Raw genomic sequence first — 20,709 nt, 5'->3', positions numbered from 1 at the left:
GACTTGCTTCCTGGCAGCCATGTTGAACACAGCTTCTTTTTCTCTTTAAGCAACATAAAGCAAAGATTTGCAGGAAGCACTGTAAACTCATTTTCACCATTATCATAAGATGTCCCAGGGTCTTTGGATAAGTGCTGATTTTTTACTTAGGGAAATGATTCCAAAGGACCAAGAACTGACAAACATTTTCAAAGCAGATAAGAGTAATTCTATGGCATTTATAACCAGAGAAGCTGTGTCCACAAAGGCTTTGACTCAAAGCAGCCATCCACAACCTCAAAATGAATGCACACCCAGTAAGTGGGGATGTTCAACAATAGGATAATCATTTGAGGGCAGAAAGGACCCTCAAAATCAATGCTATAAACTAGGCATGGTGGTACATGCCTGTAATCCCACCTACTCAGAAGATGGAAGCAGGAGAATCACAAGTTTCAGGCCAGCCCAGGCAAAGTTAGTGAAACCCTACATCAAAAACAAAAAAATACAAACAAAATGGCTGAGAGGTGTGGCTCAATGGGTAGAGCACTTGCCTAGCAAGCCCAAGGCTCTGGGGTCAATCCCCGCACTACAAGAAAAAAGAAATCAGTGCTGTAATTCCATCCAAATCAGCAATCAGGTTTCCACTATCTGGAAATGCATTCTCCATCTTTTGAAAGATTTTATTTCAAGGATGACTTGTTCTGTGGTTTTTATCCAAAAGAGGGAATAAGTTTTTAATGTAAATGTTAACATGACTTTAATTCAAAAAATTTAATCTCTGCCTCAATTCAACATCATGAAGATAAACCTGGATGCTGGGAGGGAATTAAGAAGTACTGCACCCCATCAATTTTGGGAGATCTGATCACCTGGGGTCTGCAAGCCACTACTTCCTTCCATTGGCCATGGTTGGTGAGAGCCAAATCCTAAGTGGACTTAGTGAGAATGTAAGGATTGTTTAAGATATTTCCTGACATCGTGGCCATTGTTGAATGTGTTAGCTTGTGTTTCGGTAGCAGACAATTGGGTCACATTGAACATGGAGTTGAAATTTGGTGGGGCTTGTGCCATAAGCTGGAGCAAACTTTGATGACAAGAAGAGGACAGAAGATGGAGAAACTGCTTGTAGAGGGGGACTGTGGGCTGGTGGTTGGGACTTCCAGAGCTAGCAGTGAGCTGGTCTCTCTATTTGCTTACACGAATCTAACCTCCTTTCCATGATAGAGCCTGAGTGTTGCTTGCCAAAGCCTTCAGTCCCAGCTGCGCTAGGTAAGAGTGTGTGCTGGCAAAGTGTGCAGGTCACTTGAATGGGAAGGGGGACAATGGCTGTTGAGACAAATGTTCCTAATAGCTCCAAATATGACTGTTCAATGAAGACTGCAGGAAGGAAGACAGGAGCTGTGGCCTTGTTGAAGAAAAGTGGCAAGAGAAGCATGCAAAGTTTCTATCTATGATGGGGAAAGCCTGATAAGTGTTTCTGAAGTGTGTTTCATCACAGAATCACAAGAGGTGACAGGTCCACAGCTGAGCTTATCAGTCATGATTTAGAATCAACCACTCGTTTCATCCACATTTTTGCCAGATTCAAAAAACACCAAATTTCTCATCCAAAGTTCTAGCAAAGCAACCCTTTACCTAAGAGTTATTTTGTTTCCTCTGTGTGAATTCCTGGGAACATTCTCATAGGGGGAGACTCTCATTTTTTCTAGTAGCTCATCAAGAAAATAGTTACCAGGGAACATGTTCAAATCACAGCTGCTGTTACAGATTTGGTGACCATTCACACTGAGAATACCATCTGAAAGCACCCCGCGGCCACCCCCAAGGCCTGCTCATCCGTGTCCACTCAGCAGCAGTACTGGCCGGTCAGCTTGCTGTTCTCCCGTAGGTATCTTGGGTTGTACCTATTTGGACTGTGCTTAAAAACAAAGCTAAATATTAACCAAGACCTAGCCAAACCGACTATAAAGCATTATTGATTCTCCCAAGATAGAAGTGAGGGTGATGTCATTAAAATGAAATGCTGTAGCTGGATCACCCAGCTCAGCAAGCACCTGCCTCCTGTAGGACAAAGACTTATGGGCCAGGGGCTGGTGGCTCACACCTATAATCCTACCTATTTGGAAGGCTGAGATTGGGAGGCTTGTGGTTCAAGGCCAGTCTGGGCAAATAGTTCTTGAGACCCCCCCCCATCTCCAAAATAACCAGAGCCAAATGGATTGGAGGTGTAGCTTAAGCAGTAGCATGCACACTTTGCAAGCATGAAGCTCTGAGTTCAAATCCTAGTCCCACCCCCCAAAAAAAACTTGAAGCATGAGAAAACTGAGGCCCCCAACTCAATTCTAGTGGATGGAGATGTAGTTGACATGCAGATGAGGATGGGCTTCATTTCTTCATTTTACATCTCTTTCTTTGGGGCCGGGGGGTGGACATGGACGTTTTTGGTGGGATATGGGTATGTGGTGAGCTGAGGGCTCACTTCCATTCCTGATATGGCCAGAACCAAGAGAAGAAGAATGTTCTGGTTAGGGACAGACCCTATGGTCTGGTTTTGACCCTTTCAAAAAGCCTCGTCAGAGATGGGCCACAAGGCCCACTTCCAAAGAAACCTGAAATGTCATCCCATGGCCTTGTGCACGCCAATTATTTGGTGATGGGAGCCACCATTTGCTTAAGCAATGGAGAAGGTCCCTTGGCAGTGACATCACTGAACAGAGGAAGGGAGGGCTACAGTGGGCCCAGCCCTAGGGATTGCCAGGTCTACCAAAGAAGACTGCCTTAGTCCTGGACACAGATCCCTACAAGAACAGATTATAGAAGGTCCAGTGCAGGGGCCCTGGAACGACACTGACCAGTCTTAAGTGAGGAGGGACAGTATGGGACCAGCAAGGCCGTTCCCGGACAGCCCTCCCTCTGCTTCACGGATGGCTAGTGGATCCCAACTTGTCCCCAGGTAAGGGGGATGTTCATTACTGAGTGAGCTGACATTTTTCTCAGCGTTATGATTATTAACAAGAAACCCAAATGGCCCTCACCCAGCACAAGCCAGGCTTAACTGTTGTCTCAACGTTAACCAGCATCCCCTTCTCAGGAGGAGTAAGCAGCGTTCTAAGGCGCTCAGGTCCGCCGCCATTGTTCTTTCACTCTAGCTCGTGCCCTAAGAACACACACTCACTCACGCGTGGTACCTCTGCATGCAGGTTCTACATTGGAACACACGATACAGGTGATATACATGCATGAAGCAGAAACACTCGGGCATGTGCCTGTGCTGTGAATGCCTGGACACATGAGGCGCACATGTAATACACGTGGGAGGCAGGTGTGACACACAGTGCACACTTTATGTCATTTGGGTGAAGCCTGAATTGGACATTTTCTGCAATGGCCTTCCATGGAGGGAGAGGACAATAGTTTGATGAACTTATCTGAAATCTAGGGATACTGCAACCATTTTTTTCTAGACTGATCACAAAGTGGGGAGGGAAGTGTACATCACACAGTTTTTACACACAGGATTCTGTGCTAGATCCCAGAATGCAGGCCTGGCCCCAGCCGGCCGGCCCTGCTATAACTGGCCATCTCAGTTTTAAAAAACAGAGTTGGCAAGAGGGTGTGGACGGTGACTCCCAATCTTCCTCACTAGTCAACCAAGTGAAAGCCTGTGTACTTCTGCATGCAATGTTTTTGCAGAAAAGTCACTGAAAATAATTTTTAAATTGTTCCTCATCCAGGTCCTTAACAGACATTTGGCTCCCAGCCCCACCCATGCTTTTTAACACAAAACAGCGGTCAAGTGCTTTGGCAAAGCTGTGAGTCTCAGCCACCAAGCAAACAGTTTGCGTTTCCCTTCCTTCCTGTGAGGACGGCTCTACTCGGGTCTCCTGGGTGTAAAAGCAGGTCTCCCTCACTCGTCGTCCTCCTGTGGTTCATGTCTATGGCCGAGGGTGGCTACATCAGCTCAGCCACTGACTTTCTCAATACCTGCCAGTTGGGCGGGCAAGAGGGCACTGCCACACCCTTCTGGGACAAGCCGAGTCTGATCTCCAGGGTTTGTGGCTCAAGCTTAATCCTGCTTGCGGAGTTCCAGCTGTGCTGAAAGCCTGGCGTGCCAGACGCTCATGGAGAGAAGGCCTGCTCTCAGTGATTTCTTACTTTGGATTCAGCTTAAGTGTTCTGCAGCAGATTAAAATAGTCTCCTAAATGGCTCTTCCACACTCCCCAGAGATGCACTCTAGAGGTGACAGAGAAGCACTCTTTCTTTCCCTTTCCTTCATCTCCGCCCCTTTATATGACCTTTTGCTTTCTCTGAGTTCCAAGGGCTTGTCTTGTCCACGGCAGCAGAATGAGGCTCCTCAGCCACATGGTGTGAGGCTCTGCAGGGGGCTTCCTTCAACAACAAGTCCATTCCTCCTTGGCCTTCACCGGAATATTTCCAGTCAAGCTGAGCAGACACACAGTTCGGGTTGGCAACCAGCGACATGGTTCTTAGCTGGTAGAAATGAGCATTTACAAGGTAGGGGTTTTGAGGACTTCCTTACTGTCTCCAGGACCAATAAAGTAAATCCTAATTGCTGGAGAAGAGCCAAGTGAGGCACTGGTGTGGCAGGTCCCTTCACCAGGAAAGTCTGTTTTCTGAAGTTGGTCTCACCTTAAAGGAAGCTAGGTGCAGGCAGCAGCATGCACCTGTAGTCCCAGCTACTCAGGTTGGAGAATTACTTGAGCCCAGGAGTTCAAGTCTGGGCAACATAGTGAGACCCCATATCAAAAGAAAGTGTCAAGGTCAACAGAGGCCTAGGTGCTCTTGGTGAAATCGAGCCAGAGTGTCACATCTTTTAAATTTAGTACATCAGCATTCATGTCCTGTAACTATACCTTCCGCCTGTATTTCAATACAGTATTCTCAGGTTGGGTGTGGGGGTCACGCCTGTAATGCCAGCACTAGGGAAGCAGAAGCAGGAAGATTGAGGGCTTCAGGCCAGCCTAGGCTACATAGCAAGACCCTGTCTCAAACAAACAAAAGCAGCATTCTAAAGAGTTTATATTTAATTTTTAAAAGTAACTTCTCTTCTTGAGAGCCCCATAATAACTCCTTTAAGCCTCTCCTAAGAGACACATAATTTCCATAAAATGTGGCTGTGAACCGATATTCAGGGCTCAAAGTAGCAGAAGTGTCGGTGGTCCAGATCCAGGCTCCCTCTTTCTCCATCTCTCCCTCTTTTTGGACATCATATGCCTTTGACAGAAGCAGTTTAATACACAGGTGGGCAGGAGCAAAAGACTCCTAGTTAGAACAACCACCTAATGAAGACTGAGTTCCCATCTGTTCCCACTTGGAAGCCATCAGCCAGCCCAGGCAGCCTGTGAGGTTTCAGGAGCAGCCGCCAGGCTCACTCCATCTGACTGCCAGCAAGAAATGCTGGACAACTCGACTGCCCAGAATGACTGGGACTCCCCCCTCACCGCCCCCTACACACACATTGGAGTCTCCCACTGCTGAGCAGTGCGTGTGGGGAGCTGATCTCTTAAAGCTGGCTGGACCGTCCTCCTCCTTCTATTCCATAGTCAGCCCAGCGTCACTCTCTGGGTGTCACTCACGCAGATTTTTAAAAACAGGAAAGCAGTCATCGCCAAAGGAGAGGGAACATTCTTTTTTTTTTTTCTTTTCGGTGCTGGGGACCAAACTCAGGGCCTTACACTTGCCAGGCAAGTGCTCTTCCACTGAGCTAAATCCCCAACCCTGAGAGGGAAGATTCTTAACACATGCTCCCACGTGGCACAGCCCTTCCTTGGATCTTGAGTGGGGCTGACACTGTTGTGTGTCCTGTGGTGGAGATCACGAAGCCCTCCAGCTCCTTGCTGCCCGTCTTTGAAGGCTAACTGGACAGGAAGCCTGGGACATCCAGGAGAAGCCTTCAGGCTGCAAAAAGTTTCCACCACCCGATGTAGTTGGCAGTTCCATGGCAGGAAAAGGTGCGGACGGAGCCTGTCCTAGACTTTGCACCTTCTTACGGCATTTTGATTTTGGTTCTTCTTGCTGCTCTGCCAGCTCTGCATTGCCAGTGCACAGATGGAATAGCTTCCGAATGAGCCTTTGTGACTGTGGGTGTTTCTCTGTCACAGAAATTTACCTTCCTATTTGCTCTTAAAAGTGACTGTATAGGGGCTGTGGAGTGGCTCAGATGGTAGAGTACCTGCCTAGCAAGTATGAGTTCAAACCTCAGTACTGCAAAGCAAACAAAAAGTGCAACAAAAGTGACTGTAGTCCTAAGAGTAGAAAACAAAAGAGGCAAACATTGCTTTCTTTAGTGACTAACTTCGTAGACAAAATTTGCAAGTATACAGTGTTATAAAACACATTCCCAGGACATTACATTCTTCTTCTTCTTTTTTTTTTAGTACTGGGAATTGAACTCAGGGCTTTGAGGTTATAAGGTAAGCTCTCTACCACTTGAGCCATGCCCCCAGCCCTTTTTGCTTTTTAGTTTTTCAGATAGAGCCTCAACTTTTGCCTAGCTGGTCTGATACCACAATCCTCCTGTCTGTGCCTCCCAAGTAGCTGGGACTACAGGCATGTGCCACCACATTCAGCTTGGTTTTTATTGTTGTTGTTGAGATGGGGGTCTTGCTAACTTTTGCCCAGGCTGATCCTGAACCTCCATCCTCTTGTCTGCACCTCTTGAGTAGCTGGGATTACAGGCTCGAGTCACTGTACCCAGCAAAATCACACTCTTAGTCTGAGGGACTCAGACTGGGGTCTGTGCATTAAGCCAGCTATAGGAACTCATCTCTGAAAGGAAAAGGGGCGACAACCCAATCTTCCAACTTCCCCCAGAGCCTGAAGTGGAGATGGACTTTCGAAGCTTACAATTTGTTTTAAAACTCAGCCCAATGAGAAGCCTATGAAGTCCAGATTCTGACAAGTTCTCAGCTATCATTTGGGAACCAAAGAAAAAGAAAAAGAAAAAAAAGCTTGGAAAAAAGGCAGCTGTTGGCCTGTCTTGTTTTTGTCCACAGGCTGCCCTGTTGGGTTTCTTCCACATTGTCTAACTAAGCTAGCTAAATCATTGTAAGGCAGACATGGAAGCAGTGATCTACAGTGCCATAAAGCCATGCCAGGTCTTGGTGACAGTAAAACTAACTACAGAGAAATGCCAAGAGTTTAGAAATTAGATCCAAGAAAACAGCTGTATCATCTTTTCATCCCACTTTCACCCAAATCCAAGTAAGTTTCCAGCTGCTTAAATAGTCTATCAATTAGACTGCTAAAGTCAGGAAAGGAAAGTCCCAAACTGGCTGCTCTCTACACACCAAGCCCATTCTAAGCACTTGATATGCATCATCTTGTTCAATTTCTGTAAGATTCCCATTCTACAGACAAGGAAACTGAGGCACAGCAACTATGTCACTTGCCCGGAATCCAAGCTAACCATGTCTCTGAGCTGCCCTTCCACCTGATGTGTGACCTTGAGGAAGTATCTGATGTTCCTGAAGCCACACTTCCGCTTTTGCAAAAATAGGCATAACATCTCATGCTTCACAGAATTTCAGATTGGGTGAAAGAAAAATATTTCCTTAAATGTGTCACATTATCAGAAAGAAGCACCCAGTAAAGATTAGATTCCCCCCCACCTTTTTTTTTTTTTGGTGGGACGAGGTCCTCACTGTGTTGCCCAAGCTGCCCTTGAACTCCTGGGCTCAGGTAATGCTCCTGCTTCAACTTCCTGGATAACTGATGCTATAGGCACATGACTGTTCACAGCAGGCTCTCCTCACCTTTGATCAGAGCAAAAAAAGGCCAGAAATTTCTTGGTTGTTAAACAGGTGATCATTTCCCCAAATTGGCTAATATTAAGCCTTGGCTTCTAATCCTGCCATTGGTGACGCTCATGAAACTAGAAATGGGACAGCAAGTGGGGGTTCAGGAGAGCAAAGGCAACTATGTCTACTGAAGGTGGTTGCAGAAAGGTGGCACACGCCTTCCACTGCATGAGGAGTGTCCCTTTCTAGATAGTGGACTTGACCTCTCTGCTAAGCCTAACCACACTTTGGCTTCCACCAGTGTGGGCCAGGGACTGCCTCCCACCTCCCTACACAGGCCTTCTATTGCCAAAGCAGTCTAGAAACCAAGCAGTTCCATACCTGTCACAAGTCAGTGGGCTTTTTTTGTGTTTTAAATCTTCCTCCAGTGCAGGACCCAGGATGGCCGGGGCCTGGTGATGCCACTGTCTATCTTGGACCTGTAGCCATCCATATCATTCAACACAGGAGCGAGGTACAGAGGTGTAGTCAGGTGTGAGTGAGTCAGCAAGGGATGGATGAGGGATCTGGAGACTGGTCGGGGTGCATGCTTTGCCCAGTCCTAGAGCAAAAGGGTGGAAGGATGACAAGAGACCCCAGAGGGAGAGTAAAGTAATACATACTCACCAGAATCTCATGGGATCCCGTCCATCCCCATGGCTGAGTCCGTCAAAGTCAGACAGCAAGCGCGCCAGCAAGGCCTCCAGGACATGGAGCAGAGGGGGTTACAAATCGGATAGGGTAAGCGGAGGAGGCCCACAGAGAAAGTACAGAACTCCATCCCCATGTCAAGCTATCCCCCCTGATGGTCTTAGAATGGCTGGAGCAATGTCATTAAAACTTCCACCAAGAGTGGCTGGGGTTGTAGCTCAGTGAAAGAAGAATGCTTGCCTAGCATGTGCGATGCCCTGGGTTTGATCCCCAGCACCAAAAATTGAATAACCACTTCCATCAAGATACAAGCACAAGTGAGGGGCCCTCGGTATTTCTGTGCTAGAAGGGCTCTAACTTTAAATCCTAAGGTATTCAGAAAATAACCATTGGATTGTGGGGAGCTGGAAGAAGGACAGTGGCTGGCATTTCCAGCCCTTCACATGGTACTGGAGGTGGTCAGTACTCAGAGGCTCAACATTGCTTTGAGCATGGACATCAGAGAATCCTGCTCATGGTCTCTTTGCAAGCTACAATGTTAGATGTAAACATTTCCAATGTAAAGTGCTAGTAGGGTACTTTGCTATTTCCTCATCTGTACCAAAAGCACACCCAAAAGTGAACATAGCTGGCTGTGATGGCACATGCCTGTAATCTGCCTGTAATCAGGAGACAGAAGCAGGAGGATTGTTGATTCAAAGCCAGCCTGGGCTACATAGAGAGTTCCAGGCCAACCTGGACTTCATAGTAACATCCTAGCACACACACACACACACACACACACACACACACACACAAAAGCAGGTGCTAAGAGTGTGGTACAGTGCTTCCTTAGCAAGTTCAAGAGCCTAGTTCAATCTCCAGCACCTGAAAACAAAGAAACAAAACCAGGATCAGACTATTCAATACAAGTTAGTCAAATGGTTGCATTTTCCCCAAAGCTCTATTTATAAAAGACCCAAATTACAAATTTTCTCCTGTCTGAGAAGCCTTATCATCCAGCCCGATCCAAGTGGGTTTGATGTTTCTGATTTATCCTACAGAGCTTAAACAAAACCAAAGAAACTTTACAACTCAGTTTCCATCCCAGGTAGGCTGACCCGAGTCCTAAAGTCGTGTGAATCCCAGGATGGGACATGACCCTGCCGTGGCCCGTCCGAGGAAAGAGAGACCAGAAAGGGGCTTCTTCCAGGCTCTTTCTCCAGTCATGCTGGTCCCAAGAGGAAAACAGCCAACTCCCCCAACTTTTGTCACCAAAGCTGAGTATTAAATAGTTAGTGGTGGCCACAGCATTTCTCTAGGTCAGATGAGGGCAGTGTCCCTGGAATATGCAGAGTTCTGTCCTCCCAGGGAAGACATTCAGCCAGTGGTCAGGGACCACCTCTCTCTTGGATCTATGCTGACCTTCAGTATTGCTATCTTGGAGTATAAATCTGTGTGTGCAAATAGACTCATGCTGCCCAGAAACATCCAGACAAGAGACTAGAAGGTTCACATGGATGGAGTCATTCCTAATTCCATAAGCAACAATTCAAAAATCCAAAGAAGTCTCATAAATGGAGCAGGAGGGGAAGGCTGATGTTAGAATTGGACTATGAATGAATGAAGTATTTTTGAAATTAGAGCAAATGAATGTCATATTCAGAAACTACAGGGTAATGTGTAATGTGACTATTCACACATTTGTTAGCATGTCAATAAGTTACTTTATTACAAAGTTATCATTCATGCATTCACCAAATATTGAGTGTACTGTATGCCAGAGACTGTTCTAGAAGCTGGGAATTCATTGAGACAAGACAGATTAGGTCTCTGATCCTTGTTATAGGAGACACCCAATTAAAAATGTATAAATAAATGAAGGCCAGGTGAAGTGGCTCATGCCTATAATCCCAGCTACTCAGAAAGCAGAGACAGGAGGATCATGATTTGAAGCCAGATGGGCAAAAGTTAGCTAGACTCTATCTCAAAAACAAGCTGGGTGCGGTAGTACAAACCATAATCCTGGTTACTCAGGAGGCAGAGGTAAGAGGACTGAACTGCAAGGCTAACCCAGGCAAAAGTGAAAGATCCTATCTGAAAAACAAACTAAGCGTAAAAGGACTGGGAGCATGGCTCAAATAGTAGAACACTTGTCAACAAGTGCAAAGCCCTGAGTTCCAACCCCAGTACTGCCAAAAACAAAAAAAAGTTCAAATAAATGAACTTGTAATTTCAATACAGTGACAAGAGCGATGAGGAAATACTTAGTCAATAAAGACTGGCGATGAAGGACATGGGTTCCAGGGCCAGAAAGCTGGTTTACACCTCAGCTCTGCTACTTCCTCAATGATTTCGGGCAAATTACAAAACCTCTGTGGCCCCATTTCCCTCCCCAGGAAAGTGGAGATAAGAACAGGATCTACCTGTGAGGGCTCCTGTGTCCAGGAGGACTGAATAAGGTCACTCATCCTCAGGGCTTCTGACAGTGGCTGACACATAGTGGACATATGACAAGTGTTATTTTTTAATTCCTTTACACTAGGGTGGTTCAAGTAGGCTTCCCAGAGGAGGTGACAGCTATGTGGTGATCTGGCAAAAGAAGCAGCCAGAATGCAGACCTTAGGAAGGAGTGAGCCAAGCCTTGTTTTATAGAATAAAGTAAGACCAGGAAGTCTGGAGTTGAGCAAGGGAGGACAAGAGGCAGGGTGTGGGGAGCAGGGGCAGAAGCTGTGCAGGGATTTGAAACATGGTTCCTCCTCCTTAAACACAACTACTGCTGGTCTTCATCTTCAAAGAATCCCAGCTGTCTGTCCCCATTGACAGAGACAAGGACAACAGACTCCTGACCTCAGCTTATGGCCTGTATCAGCAGGAAGTAGCCAAACACCATTCCCCATTCCCTAGAGATTTTAGGTTCCCTAGTCCTTGAGTGGGGAATGCTAGGTAGCAGCTAGCCACAAGTGATGGGGACATGCAAAGGAAGCCTAAAATGCACAGTTCTTCCAGGCCTATGAGAAAAAACATTGTAATTAAAATTTCCAACTCTTAACAGCCCCTGATAAGGTCAAAGTAGCCTATGAAGGTCATGGGATGACCCAAGACATTTTGAGTCCCCTCCACCCCCAAGGTCATCCAATATCAGTTCCTGAAACAAAAGCTCTTTACTCAACAACAAAGACCCAGGCCTGTAAACCAGACCCTCAGGGTCAGGTGGACCCAATTATTTTGTTCATGGTAAATCTGCAGACCTACCCTAGCCAAGGGACTTAATGCTCCAAGCCCCTTCCACCTCAATAAAAAATGGTGCAAGAATAGAAATAATTGTTGTTCTCACTCTAGAGACAACCTGCTTTGAGTCTACTGAAGGTGTGCTCCTTTCCTAGTAAAGCCTACTACCACTTTGACCACACCAAACAAAACCTTTTGTGTTCCCCACTGCATCCAGTACAGTGCCAGTTAATACAGAGGAATCAAATGGACCCTCGTGACAGTGGAGGACATGACGAGTGGAGTGGGAACCTTGCCATCACCATCTTGAGCCCAGGTGCTAAAGACATGTGAAGCCCAGACAGAGGGACTCCCTTCAACAGGGGCGATGCCTGCCTGGCTATTTGTTGAAGGCAGTGTCTCATGTATCTGCAAACAGTTAAGTCAAATAACCACCCCTTCCACCACAAAGGTCACCTACAGTAGACACAGGCTGATAAACACTGCCATAAAGATAAGATGTCAAGACAACTGTATTAGGCTCTCTTAATCCCATCGGCATCTCAGTCAAGGGAGATTTGATGTCTGAATCCCACAGGGGCTATCACCAGGCCATGGTGTAGAATTCAATCTTCTGTTCAGCCCAACATGATTTTTATTGACACACTCTGTCCTTCATCAAATTTCTCTCTCTCTCTTCTTCTCTGTTAATTTTTTTCTTTTTTTGATGGCAGTGGGCTCTGAACTCAGGGCCTCACGCTGGCGAGGCAGGCACCCTTAACACTTGAGCCGTCCTGTCAGCCCTTCTCTGTTAATTTGTGATTGGACTGCTCTCCTCTCCTTATTCCTTCTTGCTTTCTCCTTTTCCATTTCTCATTTTCATTTTCCTAAGTAATCATGTCTCTTCCATCTCTTCTCTGGGCACAGGCTCACTCTTCAGATTCTACTGGACATGCAGAAATGTTCACCTTACATCAAGAAGGCTTTGAAACAAGGGGCGATATGGATGGGAACTGTTGATCTTATTGTTTATAAAATTGTTTATCAACTTTGTTGGTCTTATTATTTCAAATATTCGGCAACTGATGTTAAAAGAGCCTTGTGCCTTTTCCAGTGCACCCTTTGTGTAGATACTTTGGGATTATGTGACATATAAGATGATATATTTTGCAAATATTTGTTGCATCATTTGGTCTGAGAGCCAAAGTCCATAGAACCCCCTTCCCAGATGTCAGACCACACATTGCACCAAGGAAGAGCATGTGGTATCTGTGAAAATCTGTTGGAAACCTGTGTTATTCAGTTTTCTGTCACCATAACAAAATACCTGAGGTAATCAACTTACAAGGAGGAAAGGTTTGTTTGGGCTCACAGTATTGGAGGTTTCGATTCATGATCAGTTGGCCCCACTGCTCTTGGCCTGTAGCGAGACAGCACACTGTGGTGGTTGAATTTGGCAGAGAAACATCACTAACTTCAAGGCCAGGAAGCAAAACAGAGCGAGGGGGAGCCCTAGAATCCCTTTCAAGGGCATCTGCCCAATGACCTAAGACCTCCCACTACACCCCGCCTTTTTAAGGTCCCAATAACACACACCAGGGACCGAGCCTTTACTGTATGGGAATTTGGGGGAGACTCAGCATCCAAACTATGGCAAAACCCTTCTGTGTTAAGCATTACTCTGGCTTGATTTCTATATTCATATTGAAAAGCAAGCAGAGGCCAGGCATGGTAGCACATGTCTGTAATCTCAGCAGTTGAGAGACAGAGGCAGGAGGATCTCAAGTTCCAGGTCAATCAAGGGCTACATAGAGACACCCTGTCTCAAAAAAAAGAAAAAATACATGGCTGTTTGAATGTTCTGAATAAGATAAGAATACATACTGACAGACCTGGCAAAGACAAATATGTCAGAACATGTCCCCAGCTTAGAAAGACAGCCCTCCAACATGCCAACACTTGGCCATCAGGCATGGCCACCCCAAATTCCTAAATTCCCAAATCCCTAAGGATCCCCAAGCTGCCTGTCTAACTGTAGAGATGTGGAGATTGGGAGGATCTTGATTTAAGGCCAGCCCAGCAGAAAGTAAGTGACACCCCATCTCAACCAAATCGGCTGGGTGTAGTGATGTGTGCCTGCCATCCAAGCTATGCATGAAGCATAAAAAGAAAGAATGTGGTCCAGGCTGGACCTATGCAAAAGCACCTAGAGCAAAACAAGGCTGGAGGTAGAGTCCTGCCTAGCAAGCACTGTGCTCTGAGTTCAAGCCTCAGGACCACCAAACCCCCCAAAAAAACATCACCACCAACAAAAACCTGCAGAGACCCTCCCTTGGGCAGAGGGCAAGGACTAGTGTGAGAACTGTCTGAATGTTGCTCAGAAGTGTCTGTCTCTTGATAGTTTGACATTTTCTTTGAAGCTAATCATGCAACAAGAAAGATCAAGGGCTTCTACAGTCAGACTGGCTGGGATCTTGAGACAGGTTTGGCCACTGCCCAGCTCTGTGACCTCGGGTTACTTGGTCCTGCTGGACCTTGGCTTCATCTATGAGTGGCCATGCCACTCACATATAAGACTATTGAGAGAATCAGAGATAATATATGCAGAGGGCCTCGGTGGTACTCAAAATCACACCTATTATTCTGAGCAGAATGCCTAAGTTTGATTTCAGGGGCCCAGGATAATCTAAATATAGTCTGTTAAACATCTGATATTTAAAATGCTGAAACTAAAGACTTAAGGTAAACAGATGAAAGCTTGACACGAAGAATCACACTCAACACACACCCACACTCATTCCTGAGCTACGGCAATAACTTGTGCCTCCTAATATCTTAAGCAAAAAGACTTTAGGGTCTCATCTCTGTCCCCTCTTTCCTCAGCACTGTTCCTGGTCCAGCTGCTGAAGCTGAGCTCTTGGCCCAGTCCCTGGTTTTGGTAGTCCCAGCTAACATGCAGAAGGCGAGGCTGTTCCCTGAATGCTGGGGAAAGGAGAGGAGGCTTGGAGAGCAGAGTCAACACACTTCCTGCAGGCCCCAGGAGCCTTTCCAGTGTCCAAGCTAAGGAGAAAGTTTGCTACAGCCTCTGCAGTTGTTGGTTCTGCAAGGAGAGGAGCAACAGTGGCATCTTCAGGACAGTCAAGGGAACTTGACCAGGGAAACAGCAGAAAGGCAGAGAAAGCAAGCCCTAATTTCAGAACACACTGGGCAGTAGAGACCGTCAGCCGGCACTTGGCCTTTGCTTTACCTGAAACTGCAGGTACTATGTACAAATGCAAGCCACCCCACAGGAGGCCCCACCCTAACTGACATGTGGGCACTGTCGCCCTTGCTCTTAGAAAGGCTCAGCCAAACTCTCACAGAGCTGGAAGCTTCAGGAGCCACAGTCAGTTTGTGTTCTGTGGCAACCCACAGGCCCTGGTTTATGATTTTCAAGGAAATGAAATTTATCATCAAGACACTGGCCAACTCACAAAACTTCTTGGAAAGCTGGGGAACAGGACTGAGGACAGGCAGGAACAGAAGGAAGATGGACATTCTGAACCCAAATGAAGCATGCCCCAGGTTGAATCTGGAGGAACATCCTGTGATGCCCACAGCTGCCACCAGCACTGGTACATGGGAGCTGCACCTGGTCCCACTACCCTGCTGCGCCTGGGGAGTGGCTGTTGTAGATTGTACCTGTGCTACCACACCAGAATGGAATCTCCACTATCACTAGTCCACTGAAGCCCCAGCTGGTTGTGTCTAGAGGGCTGGTAGCAGATCAGAGGCCTGCACAGATCTGTAAGGAGTCTCGAGTAAACATCCTGCCAGACAGAGATGAATTCCCCAAACACAGAACAGATTCTGCAAATGCTCAGCAGTGGAACAGCAGTCACTGCCCCTTTGCAGAATGGGGTTTCAGAGACGGCAAATTGCAGCCCAACCACCAGGGGGCTTCTGGGTTTTGGGGAAAACCTGACAAAATAAAAAAGGGCCAGGGACTTAAAAATCTGAATTCAAAAAAAGGCCTAGGTCACTTACTTATTCCCTGGGTTTTTGTCATGCATAGGATGGGAATATTAGTCCTACCCATCCTGCAGACAGAGCTAATGCATATATCAAATTAGATGCTCTTGTGGACCGGCTTCGGAAACTACACTGAGTAAATCCAGTTGCCGCTCAAGGTCTCAGGTTAACCATCTGTAAACTAAGAAGGGTGCCCCTATACAGCTCACCTACTGTGAGGTAAACTGGAGCATCATAAGCTAATGGTTTGTTTACAGATTGAAATTCGCTGATGTCTGGGATTTGCTTCAAAATAATGGAGGTGGTGGGCAGGAGGGGAAACCAGGATGCCTGTAGATAAGGCTGATCCTGAGATGGATTGTAAGTGTGGAACCTAGCTGGTGGGCACATTAAACCATCTTCTCTACCTTACTGGAGGTATGAAATCCTACATTAAAAAACTCTTAAAATTAAGGGTCTTCAACCGACTTAGGAAAAACAACCCAGAATCTCCAAGTTTTATTAGGACTGGATCAGCTATTGGAGTCTTCCCACCCATCAGGGGTTATGGTGGTTCCCGTTGCCCTTTCTTGACTGGAAGGCTGTATCAAGGGAAACATCTTTTGTGGCTAAACAATGATTTGAGACAAAAATGGAAAAGCCCAAAAAACTAACCAGAAACAAAAGAAGCAAAAACCCTTTGCGGGACAGCCTTTGCAAATAACCCATTCCAATGAACAAAAACGGACTCAAACTCCGCTTTTTCTAAAATTGCACTCAGCTAAGACCCTAGAAAGTAGCAAACAGGCGGGGTGCCGGTGGCTCACCCCTGTAATCCTAGCCACTAAGGAAGCAGAAATCAGAAGGATCATGGTTCAAATCCAGCCTGGGCAAACAGTTCAGGAGACGCTATCTCGAAAAAACCCAACATAAAAAAGGGCTGGCGGAGTGGCTCAAGTAGTAGAGCACCTGCCTAGTAAATGTGAGGCCCTGAGTTCAAACCCCAGTACCCCAAAAAGTAATTTAAAAAATAAAAATAAAAACAGCAATGCAAGGTCAGCACCGCCTACCACCACTCGCCCGGGCCTTCCGTCGCGTCCCTAAATCCCGAAACAAACATGGCTGCCGGCGGAGCGGAAGCGCTTCCGCCCCCATCCAAGATGGCGGCTCAGGGGGCGGGGCTGGCGGGCGGAAGTGGCCGGCGGGCTGCTGCTTCGTACACCATGGCAGCCGCGACGTCTTCCCCCTCGCTGAAGCGGCTGGATGTGCGCGACCCTGCGGCGCTTTTCCAGACTCATGGGGCGGAAGAGATCCGCGGGTTGGAGCGGCAGGTTCGGGCCGAGATCGAGCACAAGAAGGAGGAGCTGCGGCAGATGGTGGGCGAGCGGTACCGCGACCTGATCGAGGCGGCCGATACCATCGGCCAGATGCGCCGCTGCGCCGAGGGGCTGGTGGACGCCGTGAGGGCCACGGACCAGTACTGCGCCCGGCTCCGCCAGGTCGGCTTGGCCGCGGCCCCGGCCCCGGCCCCGCAGGTCAGTCCCGCCCCCGCCCCCGCCCCCGCCCCCGGCCCCCAGGTCAGTCCCGCCCCTCCCCCGGCCCCGCCCACGTCCCGGTCCCCGCACTCTGCGCTGGAGCCTTCCCCGACCTCGGGCCCTGATCCCGCGTCTCACCTGGGCTCCCTGACCCCCCTTCCCGCTTCGGCTGCAGACGCCAGGGTTCTGTGGCTGGTCAGCTCCTTCCTGTGCCCTGTCCCCCGGGTCCCAGGGACAGCCCGCTCCCTTCCCCCCACGTCATCCATTCCCCCTCCCAGGCCTCCCTCCCCATCCCTTCCTTCCACGGTGGCAGACAGCTGCCCCAGCCTTGCGAGTTGGGGGAGCGCAGGTTGTCAGGCCCTCCTCTCCTTTTTAATAATGAACATTTTCATTTTAGGCAACTTAGGCTCTTGTTCCTGTCTTCTTCCCCCCAAACACTTAATGATTAGACCCCATGTGGACACTTCCCAATATTGGAGCTACATCTTGAGTCCCTAAAGAATGTTGATCTAAACCAGGCGCCAATGGCTCACGTCTGTAATCCTGGCTTCTGAGGAGGTAGAGATCAGGAGGATCACGGTTCGAAGCCAGCCCAGGCAAATAGTTCTCACGAGCCTATCTCGGGGGAAAACAAACAAACAAACAAAAACTTTCACAAAAAATGGTGGAGTGGCTCAAGTGTAGGCCCTGTTTAAAAAAAAAAAAAGTTGAAGGTTGGACAAAGTGAAAGGGCAAATTGTGCTTCACCCTTGGAGCACTTACTGTGATATGGAAGAAAACTTGCAAAAATACAGTCTAGCTACCATTGGGAATTTTCTCATGCTGCCTGGGTTTCAGAAAGATGCAGGCCAATAGATGGGGATAGAATTACGCATAAGAGGTTGGAAATCCTTGGGAAATTGTGACCTCACTCCTCCCTAAGGCAGTGCATTAAGTACCTGCCCCCCCCCAGCAGGTGGCCGTACTTAATCATTCTTCTAAGCTTATGGCTAACTTAGACAGGCATGGTAATTCACACTTGTAATCCCAGCACTCAGGAGGCTGAGGCAGGAGGATCTTGAGTTCCAGGATAGCCTGAGCTACACAGTGAGACCCTGTCTCAAAAAAAAAAAAAAAAAGTAAAATAAATGAATAAAAGGTTGACTCGTATTATGCTGGATTTTAGAAATGTATTGATTTTTGTAATTGTTATAGCTAATGTATTCTCAAACTCACAAAACTTAGTGTTTTCTACTTAAAGTCACAAACAGAGGTCTCCCAGTCCTTGCTCTAAAATAAACCCATGGAAAGTTGATGAGAAAAGTAGAAATTTAGAATAGCGGTAGAAAATTTTTTTTGACATTTTTTTTCTTTTATTCATATGTGCATACAATGTTCGCGTCATTTCTCCCCCCTTCTCCCCGTAGAAAATGTTTTAGGATAGGGTAATTCCCAAAATAATTGTGTCCACTTACTGTACGAGTTCTGAAGAAAGTCACTTTAGGGTTGAGTCCTTTTCAGAAAGGAATGATCTTAAGGACAGATGAGATTGTTGTCTTTATCCAACTATGCTGCTGTAAAAATAATTCATAAAGAACAGAAATTCATTTTCTCACAGTTCTGGGTCTGAGAAGTTCAATTTCAAAGCAGCAGCATTTGATGTCTGATTAGGGACTTCCTGCTGTGTCCCCATCTGGCTGAAGAATGTGAAAGGGCCTAATCCCTTCCTGAGGGGATGCTTGAGGGCAGACTGAGTGAGGGGAGGCCTGAGGACTGAACCTGGTGAAGATTTGGTACCAGAGTGGCAAAGAATAGCACAGAAGCCCATGATACCCTCAAAAAAAAAAAAAAAAAAAAAAAAAAAACAGGAGTAAAAGTAGGAAGGCTGAACATCAGAAAAAGGAGGAGGAGGCTCACACAAGAGGTAGCTCACAGGGCCCCCTGCCATCCAGACATCAGGAGGGTCACTGGTGATCAGATGGTGAGGTAGGGGTTTGCATCAAATCTCCATGCCTTGCCGAGTTGCGCTGAGTATGACTTAATGAAAGCTTTGAGTCCTAATAACCCTGATCTCACCCCAAGTCTGCAGAACTCTGGCCGTGCTTTTGTTTACTCTTCTGACTTCCTTCTGCCCTTCACTGCAGCCACAGCTGCCATCCCAGGAGAAGTTCTACTGCATGGCTGCCCAGATCAAGCTACTTTTAGAGATTCCTGAGAAGATCTGGAGCTCCATGGAAGCCTCCCAGTACCTCCATGCCACGCAGCTCTACCTGCTTTGCTGCCACCTTCACTCCCTGCTCCAACTGGATTCTTCTAGTTCCCGACACAGCCCTATCCTCTCTCGGTTTCCTATACTCATCCGGCAAGTGGCCGCTGCCAGCCACTTCCAGTAAGTGCATTCAATGCAAAGATCTCTAGTGATACCCAGTCCTCACAACTACAATTTATGGAGTCTGTCTTCCTTCCTGATTCACTAAGGCTCTTCGTCCAAGATGTTGAAGATTCCCTGTTAATCTCTGTCATCATCTTCCAGGTCAACCATTTTGCATGAAAGCAAGATGCTGCTCAAATGCCAAGCTGTGTCTGACCAAGCTGTGGCCGAGGCTCTCTGCTCTATAATGCTTTTAGAGGAGAGTTCTCCCCGCCAAGCTCTCACTGACTTCCTGTTGGCCAGAAAGGCAACTATTCAGAAACTTCTCAACCAGCCGGACCATGGTGGGTGTGGCTTCTTTCCAAAATTTGGTCCCTAAGTATGGGATGGAGCAGGGTGAGCTGTGGGAGATGAGGAAGCCAGAGTCTGTTTTTAACTTTGCTAAAGGAAATTATTTAAAAGAGAATGGTTTCTTATAGGTACTGGCATCAAGGCCCAGATCTGCTCATTAGTGGAGTTGCTGGCCACCACTCTGAACCAAGCTCATGCCCTTTTTTACACTTTACCGGAAGGTCTGCTGCCAGATCCATCCCTGCCCTGTGGCTTGCTCTTCTCTACTCTGGAGACTGTCACAAGCCAGCATCCTACTGGTGAGCCCTTAACAAACCTTTTCTGTGGTTCATTCAACTGATAACTTACCCAGTGTCTGCCATGTGGCAGCTACTGTGCCAGGCTCTGGGGGATGGAGTAGTGAGCTGGACAGATAGGCACCCTTCCTTCCAGAAGGTCACAGACTAGTGGTAGAGGTAGATATTGAACTCACAAGTATGTAAATATCTGTTTGATGTCAATCTTTGTCATCACTACAAATGCAAAGTACCAGTTGCCTGGGGAACATTAAATGGAAGGATCTTAAGAAGATCTAATATAGCTTCAGTGGGGGAGGGGTGATAGTTAATCTGAAAACAAAGGTTGAAGAGTTAGGTGAGGAAGGCAAGGAAGAGAGTGCCAGGCAGAGAAGAGGAGTGCAGTCTTGAGGCGACAGGACGTTAGTGTATTTGACCAGCTGAAGGAAGCAAGTAATGGTGAAGTCAGTGGAGTACAGGAGGCAGCATGGAGGGAAACTGTAGGTATGGTCGGGGGCAGATAATGTAGAGCCTTGTGGGCTAGGCTTGGAAGCTTGGACTTTACAAAGAACAGTGGATGGCCTTC

At 47.2% G+C, this 20,709-nt stretch overlaps 1 protein-coding gene and 1 long non-coding RNA gene across 3 annotated transcripts in view; one reads left to right on the top strand and one right to left on the bottom strand.

Annotated features, from left to right (window-relative positions):
• Positions 1-858: 858 nt before the first annotated feature.
• On the bottom strand, positions 859-16,815 carry LOC141413673 (uncharacterized). Its single transcript, XR_012438438.1, has 3 exons — positions 16,683-16,815; positions 8,125-9,300; positions 859-7,758 (listed from the first exon to the last, which is right to left on the bottom strand). It is a non-coding gene; the product is annotated as an uncharacterized lncRNA (long non-coding RNA).
• Positions 16,816-16,835: 20 nt separating this feature from the next.
• The window catches only part of Cog1 (component of oligomeric golgi complex 1), a 12,994-nt gene continuing 9,120 nt past the window's right edge, over positions 16,836-20,709 (top strand). For both annotated transcript variants that reach the window (XM_020160987.2, XM_074045228.1), the window contains exons 1-4: positions 16,836-17,147; positions 19,271-19,515; positions 19,660-19,841; positions 19,977-20,147. In XM_020160987.2, coding sequence (XP_020016576.2) covers positions 16,836-17,147; positions 19,271-19,515; positions 19,660-19,841; positions 19,977-20,147 — 910 coding nt within the window. The remainder of the gene's footprint in view (positions 17,148-19,270; positions 19,516-19,659; positions 19,842-19,976; positions 20,148-20,709) is intronic.

Source organism: Castor canadensis, chromosome 11 (assembly GCF_047511655.1).
Source record: "Castor canadensis chromosome 11, mCasCan1.hap1v2, whole genome shotgun sequence".
NCBI lineage: Eukaryota > Metazoa > Chordata > Mammalia > Rodentia > Castoridae > Castor > Castor canadensis.
Note: the sequence above shows the minus strand (reverse complement) of the source record. Positions and strands in the feature narration are given on the sequence as shown.